General features: G+C 33.0%; 1 protein-coding gene across 1 annotated transcript in view; it reads right to left on the bottom strand.

Annotated features, from left to right (window-relative positions):
- Window positions 1-8,158, bottom strand: part of FNBP1L (formin binding protein 1 like) — a 63,815-nt gene that overhangs the window by 8,903 nt on the left and 46,754 nt on the right. The window contains exon 10 of the mRNA XM_014459556.1: window positions 3,448-3,633. Within this exon, the coding sequence (XP_014315042.1) occupies window positions 3,448-3,633 (186 nt within the window). The remainder of the gene's footprint in view (window positions 1-3,447; window positions 3,634-8,158) is intronic.

Here is an 8,158-nt window from a genome sequence, read left to right as displayed (position 1 = left end):
ATACACACACACAGACCTATACATATATGCTTCATCAAAGGCTGGAAGATATTCCTCAATATTCTTAAACTTATCATATCCCAAATCAAACTCATATTCTGATCTAGACATTATTCCACCTTTTCTTAGAGTTCACAGCATCAGCATCCTCCCACCCATCTATACTAGAAATAGAAATGCATCTTTAACTTGCCCTCTACCTCCAAATTCAGTTATTCACCTCCTCTTCACTAATCATAATAATAATAGGTTATGACTCAATCAGCTCTCCTCAACTCTGACAGCCGACAGTACTGACTTACACTCCTTAATACTCATTTCCTGCCTGATCTCCTGGAGAGTACATTTTCTTTTTCCTTCTCCTCACTCTGCTGTCTTATATCTCCCTCACTGGCTCCTCTTCCTCCTTCATCCTTTAAATGTATGTTACATAAAATGACATAGGTTTCTTCTCATCTCATCCTACACTCCTCCTTCAGAATGATGTCTTCTTGTTTTGTTTTTTTCCAGTTTTAGTGAGATATAATTGACTCATTGCTTTAATATCACCTATCTTTAGATGATACTCAAGTATATATCTCGTCCTCTTTTTCTCCTAATTTCTAGATTTGATTTCCAAATCCAACTACATACTTTCATATAGATTTTCACATATTTCAAAAATCAACATAAACAAAACCATGACCTTTGCCCCAAATTTATTTTTTCTTACTGTTTTAATTAAGTCTTTATCTATACTTCCGAGGTAGAAAGCCTCCATTTTTCTCTTCTTGGACATCCAATCAGATGACAAGTCTGACCTACTTTGCCTTTTAAACAATTCTTATAATCTACTCTTTTCTATTTTCAAGACACGGTTTCAACATCTCTCATCTAGCTGGTTTGGCTCAGTGGATAGAGTACTGGCCTGCAGACTGAAGGGTCCCAGGTTCAATTCCAATCAAGGGCACATGCCTGGACTGCGTGCTCAATCCCCAGTCGGGGACATGCAGGAGGCAGCCGATCAATGATCCTCTCTCATCATTGATGTTTCCCCTCTCCCTTCCTCTATGAAATCAATAAAAAATATATTTAAAAAAAAGAAGTCCTCTAATTGTTCTCCCTGATGTCAATGTCTTTCCTATAAAATCTACTCTTCATATAGTTTTCAATTATCTTTCTTTAGAATACAGAGGTGATAGTATCACCTACTTTTTCAACAACTTTTGGTGACTCTCCAATACCTCCAGAATTCTACAAAAAAGCATTCAACACTTTATATAATTCATCCTGTACCTTTTCATCCTCATCTTCTGATATTATACTGCACATAATTTCTAATCAAGTCCTCTCTGGCCTAGAGCCAGTTCCAGGCCATGAAAGAATATTCACATTTCTGTGCTTTTATTCTTTGTTTTCCTCTTGTCCTTAAATATTCTTACTCTCCCTTTATTGTCTAATTTCTTGTCTGACAAAACCCTATCCTCCTGTCAAAGTCTAACTCCAATGTTCTGGAAACAAACCAGCTGTTTGGATGTCAACTCTGATATTTACCAGATACCTAATCTGAGCCACATTATGGATATATTTGATACTAAATTTCTCCACCTTTATAACAGGAACAACAACTTCAGAGGGCTATTTTGAGGAATTCAATGTAAAATGCTGGGTTCACTTTCTAGTACATAATAATCCCTCAATAAACATCAGTTTCCTACACAATCACCCTTCCTCTTCCCCCAACTTCTCCCCAGTGACATTCGTCTTAATTATCCCAGTAGGAATTCATTATTTTTTTCCTCTAGGTTCCCCCAAAACTTTATCTCTCTATTAGCAGCTATAATAATCCAGCTTGTACAGAAATTAAATCACTGAGTTTTTATCTTTCCTAACTAAAATGTGAGCCTATTAGGATCAGGAACTATTTTATTACCTTTTTGTATCTACTAAAGTCCTGACAGTCTATTACATATAGTAAGCCCTAAATATTACATTATATGTTATAATTTCCTAGAGACCATTTACATGTTGCTCTAGTAAGAAATATTTTAACATTTAAAAATTATTTAATGGGGAAGTAATATACAACATGGTATATACTGTATTGTATATTTGAAAGTGGCTGAGAGAGTAGTTACTCATCACAAGAAAAAACATTTTTGTGACTATATATGGTGAAAAATATTAAATACTTATCATGGTGATCATTTTGCAATATATACAAATATTGAGCCATGATGTACATCTGAAACTAATATGTTAATACGTCAAATATACCTCAATAAAAAATGTAATACTAATAGAGTTGGTCCTCATTATTTGCAGATTCCGTATCTGTGAATTGCCCATTTGCTAACATTTATTTGTAATCCAAAAAGGAACACATGTGGCATTTTTATAGTCATTAGACATGCACAGAGTGGAGAAAAATTTGAGTCATCTGATTGATGTGTACATTCTCAGCTGAGTTCAAACAAGGAGATACTTTAACTTCTTATTTCTGCTCTGATACTCTGGACAAGTGTCCTTTCTGTGCTCATTGTTGGTGATTTTTCTCTTTATGAGAGCCCGTAAGCGTAGAGCTGAAGTACTATCTAGTATTCCTAAGAGCGAGAAGGCTGTGAGGAGAAAATACATGTTATACAAGCTCTGTTCAGGCATGAGCTACCGTGGTGTTGGCCCTGAGTTCAAAGTTAATGAATCAACAATATATATTAAAAAACTTGTCTTTAAGAAAGCATAAAACAAGGTTATGCATAGATCAGTTAATACAAATGTTGTGACAGAGGCTAATATCTGGAGCCCTGTATTTTCTGTTTTGGTATTCACTGACCAGTGTTCACAGTGACTTTAGAGAGCCTACCTGCCACCAATGACGAGAACTGATTGTAATGCCTTACTTCACTTATAATCAAGCAGACAATCATATCTGATATATCATTCTTAGCAATTCTTTTAATCACTCATGCCAGACCTTAAGCTCCAATTTTATCTTCAGTGTAAAAGCAGATAATAAGTCACCAATTCACTGTAACAACCCTTTATTCATCATAGCTCTCTATGTTCATTAAAACAAAACTGAAATACAGGAATGTTTTTATAAAATTGGGGAAAAAATAAAGCACTGAGTGAGTGAATCTGAAGCCATAGTTAAGTACTATTTACCAACATATTTTGCTGCAAAAGAAATAATTATAGCTTCAGGTTTCTACTGAACTCAATTTATAAACCAAAGCAAAATGAAATTTATCCAAGCATAAGAGGTAGTTGATAATGAGTCATCAAGTGATTTTGTAAAGTTTTGGAAGGCATAAATATATACGATTAGCTCCAATAAGTAATCTGCAACCCAAGAAACTCTAAAATTTCATTTTTACTTGTGACACAGCAACCATAAACACTTCAGAGTGTTTTTTCCCCTCAAAAGATATTTCAACTAGGATGAATGATTTTTAAACTTTTTTATACATCACACCTAAACACATCACTCAAAATAGACTCTGAAAGGAATAATAATGGTAGAGAGAACTTAATGGAAAAATACTTCTGATCTGATTCTTTTTGTAGTTCTCTGTTAAGTTCGTCAATGCGCTGCTGTAGTTTTTTACGTCTCTGTTCTGGTGGCAGATGACTGAAATCTTCTAGTGCTGTGCCCTGAAAAGAGAATCTAAATGAGTATAAAAAGCATTTTCAAGAAATTTTATTTTTCACATATATCTGTTATAAAATAAGAATATCAATTTTTAAGTTTAATTTCTAATTAGCCCCAAACAATCCCTTTTAAGAAAAAGAAACCTACAGAGATATGTGTGTTAATTAAAACTGTATTAACAAAAGGCTCAAATTCCAGTCAGCATATAAAATCATGAAACAGGATGGTAAAAATAACACCAGATAAAGATATTAGGTAATGACTAGTATCACATTATTCCCAGGTCTTGGCAGAGTTAAAATAAATACATATGGATCTTCTTACAGCAACAACAACAATGGAAACACGTAACATTTCTCATCTATATATATTATTGTTTTATATATAACATATCAACACATCCCAGTCAGCATATTACAAATGTTCAGACTGAAAATATGAAGTCTGTATAACTGAATTATGTAAGCAACTTACCTCATAAAGACACTCTAATTAATGCATACAGTCTTTGAATGATTACACTTGTAAACCAATCTGTTCTTTAGAACCAAAACATACTTGACAATTAAAAAACAAAAGATCCACTAAGTGAAATGTAAGTAAAGATTATATTCCAATAAGGAGTCTTTTCCAATTATCCTTTTGTACAACCAAATAATATACCTCAGTTGTTCCTGAAAGAATGATATAATCCAAAGAGAGATATAATCCTTCTTTTGGAAGTAAGCTTGATGTTTGAAAATTTCTTAATGCTTTGTTTTTCAAAAAATTATATCATTGAAGGAAAGTGCTAGTATTTAGATGTAAATTTGATTGAAATGATGTCATTAATTTCTTAAATATTAATCATGTTACTGTTACTTTAGTTATTTTATTAGAGATTATACAATGGAGCAAATATTAGCAACTATTGATTCCATCTGATATAAACTCATATTTACATGGTTTTTATATCCTCCAAAAACTAATGACACCTATCTCATTCTTCTTTCTAAAATAGTTATTTTAAGAATACACAAGTTCAGTTTTTAAAGTGTTGCTGAAGGCAGCTCCCAAAATAAATGCATCCTTGCTCTGTGGGCCACTTGTGCCTATAACATAAGCTAAAAAGCTTTATTTCACCATTATAAGAATGCTTCCCTTACTTTAAGAAAAATGAGAACACTCAATTTTAGGATGACCCCTGATCAAATGTAACATTTAATTAATAACAGAATCTCTAGAATTTTCCCAAATGGCCTTCACATATGGACATTCAACAAACTTGCCTAAGAAGAAGGATATTTTGTCTAAGTAGCTGTTGTTTTTTAATCTACCAGTAACCATACATAAGAATCTGTCAAATCAATCAAATTTGACCTAAATGAATAAATGGCAAAATTTCCTATCCTTGAAATTTAGTGGTCAATTATCATTATATGTTGTCAGGTTTAATCTAATTTATGGTACAGGTTTTGAAAACTATTATATATGTGCCAAAGATAAAACTTTCTAATTTATATTTTTTAAATATGTGTTAAAATTTTGAAAAACTATTTAATAGAGTGAGAAAATGTATTCCAATGTAACTTATTTGGTAGTATTACAATAAACTCAAAACTAGCTATAAATCTGCCAAATTTCCATTTATCCCTAATCAAACCTTGTTCTCAAATTTATTAACATTAGATCCTAGACACTTGCATATGTAATATCCCATTTTGACATTATAACCTATCCTTCTATAGAATATGAAAAGTAACTCCACTCTGTTTCCTGTGGATGTAAAGAAGACCTCTGACGCATTTAACAACTCTCCTACAAGGGAATTCATAAAAGGCTGAATTGCAAGAGTCTGAAAAACAGTGGTTTATTTTCTAAAAGTGAGAAACTATGTAAGAACCCAATAGTTTTGGGCTAACATTTTCACAATGTACTTCCATTAATTTGTCTGAAATACATAAATGTGTAAAGGAACATCTCTCTCTTTCTCTCTCTGTCAAATAAACACACACATACACACACACACACACGATATTTAGGTTATTTGTCAGAAGAAAGCACTGACTATAATAAATTAGTAGAGATGGATAGGATTAAAATCAACTGGTATAAATACAGATGTAACAGGACAATAAAGACAGAACCTGGCTAGAGAACTTCGCTATGCTGATCAAAAAAAAAAATCAGTAGAAAAATTTTCGTTCTTACTTTCTGGAAAACCCAATGATTCTTATGATAAACTCTCATAAACTCTAAAAAAAATCAAATTTATGTTATTTTTTTAAAGGGTATTTAAAAGGGAAGCCCTGGCCATGGCACAGTTGGCTGGAGCATCGTCCCGTACACCAAAAGGTTGCAGGTTTGATTCCTGGTCAGGACACATACCTCAGTTTCTGTTTCCATCCCTGGTTGGGGCATGAGCCGGAGGCAAGCAATCCATGTCTCTCTCCCTTTCTTTATAAAAATCAATAAACATATCCTCAGGAGAAGGTTAAAATAAAGTATTTATAAAAGGGTGTTAAGGAAAATCATTTAATTTTCCTTCTATAAAAACAAACTTTTGTTCTACCATGTAACTTTCAAAATAGGATATATATATATATATATATATATATATGGCTAATATGCTAAGTGTCTGTCCGGGTAATGACATCACATAGCAATGCCCGGTTTCCTCTCCCTAGCGACCAGTCTCCTTGCAGTTTCTTCAGCCCAGGAACACGACTTGCTTCATAGCCAGGTGGAAACATTTCACACTTTAACCAAATTTCTGTGAAGCATTTTCCCATGCCTCATCTCATCTGATCCTCACAGAAGTCCTAGAGTAGGTAGATAGGAGACTCAGTGGAATCCTATTTTCATTAGCTGGAAAATGGAGATTTAGAAAGCTTAGAAACTTGACCCGACTGAAAAGAAGAAATGGTGGACCTTGAAAATGCCTTCAGGTTTTCTCACTGCGCAGAATATAGTCAAACACTGCTGCAGTTAAATATTTTACCCTTTGTTCTCCCTGCGTGATCTACAATAATAATCTGCTTCGTGTTGATATTTACTGCTGTGTTGCTGACAATTACCTGAAAGAGAAGTTGGGGTGCTTCACTGGGCTGGAAAAAGTTTAGCTAAATCAGAAAGCAGGTCTAATTAAGCAAGTTTATATCTATAAAAGGCTAAGTTGATTCGCATATGCGCGATACATATAAAGCTCTCGCTGGCGCCAATCGCACGCCTGTGTTTCCATCTGTCATTGTTGATCGTGAATGTGGTTGACACTTCCATTATAGAGAAACGACGAACAGCAATATTAAAATATTTCGCCGAAACCGGTTTGGCTCAGTGGATAGAGCGTCGGCCTGCGGACTGAAAGGTCCCAGGTTTGATTCCAGTCAAGGGCATGTACCTGGGTTGCGGGCACATCCCCGGTAGGAGATGTGCAGGAGGCAGCTGATCGATGTTTCTCTCTCATCGATGTTTCTAACTATCTCTCTCCCTTTCTCTCTGTAAAAAATCAATAAAATATATTTTAAAAAAAATATTTCTCTTAATTAATTTCCTTTCAATGTGCACGAATTTATGCACCAGGCCACTACTTTAACTATAATTTTATTCTCTGTAACATTGTAACATGACAAGGACTAAATAAGGACTCAATAACATTCAAGAACTTAATGGACTGATTATAGGTTAACCACATTATTTTTGAATTTTTATGATATCAAGAGGTACTGGCATTTGTTGGACTCTATATAGATTAAATCATAAAAAGAAAAACATATAAAATGAAAATGTGGATCTGTACCTTACTATTTGTTTTGACTTTAAACAAAATAATGATTTGAGATTATTTAATGTTGGCACAGTATATAGATCAGCACATAAGGCTTACCATCTTCCCCGACCACTGAATAGTTCAATGGAAAACAGAAAGAAATGGCAAATTATTCACATGAAACCATAATATAGATGCAATAACCTATATATATATATTTGTTACAATGTTAAAATAAATCATGTACATTTCACAATCCAAACAATTATGCCAGAAAAACAATTTTAAGCACATTTTTGAAAGTAAATTATCTGCAAAAAAAAAACAAAAACAAAACAAAATACAATGATGATAATGGGCAGATATTTTATATATGCAACTAAAACTAAAAAGTAAATGGTAATCATTCTATCAGTAATCATGTATTTTCTTCTTTAAAGGAGAATTTTTACGTAAGTGAATTTCACTTATTTAGCTCTTCATTCTCAAAATACTACTATTTGAAAAGTTGAATATAAAAGATTTAACAGCCATTTTAAAAAAATCTTATATAAGGGATTTAAAAATGGAATGCTCTTTCCAATGTATTAAACAAAACACCATTTCCTGAATTTTTACAGTTTAAAATACCATAGGGTAGTTTTAGGTGAGGATAATATTCCTACTTTAGTTTTAAGTTACTTTTTAAAATGTACAGACACATTAAAAACACAGTATTACCAAACTAATAAATGAATCACTTAGATTCAAGTTCCCCATACGTATTTCCTAATAGACAC

The sequence above is a fragment of the Myotis lucifugus genome, unplaced genomic scaffold, assembly GCF_000147115.1.
Source record: "Myotis lucifugus unplaced genomic scaffold, Myoluc2.0 scaffold_110, whole genome shotgun sequence".
In the NCBI taxonomy this organism is placed as follows: Eukaryota; Metazoa; Chordata; class Mammalia; order Chiroptera; family Vespertilionidae; genus Myotis; species Myotis lucifugus.
Note: the sequence above shows the minus strand (reverse complement) of the source record. Positions and strands in the feature narration are given on the sequence as shown.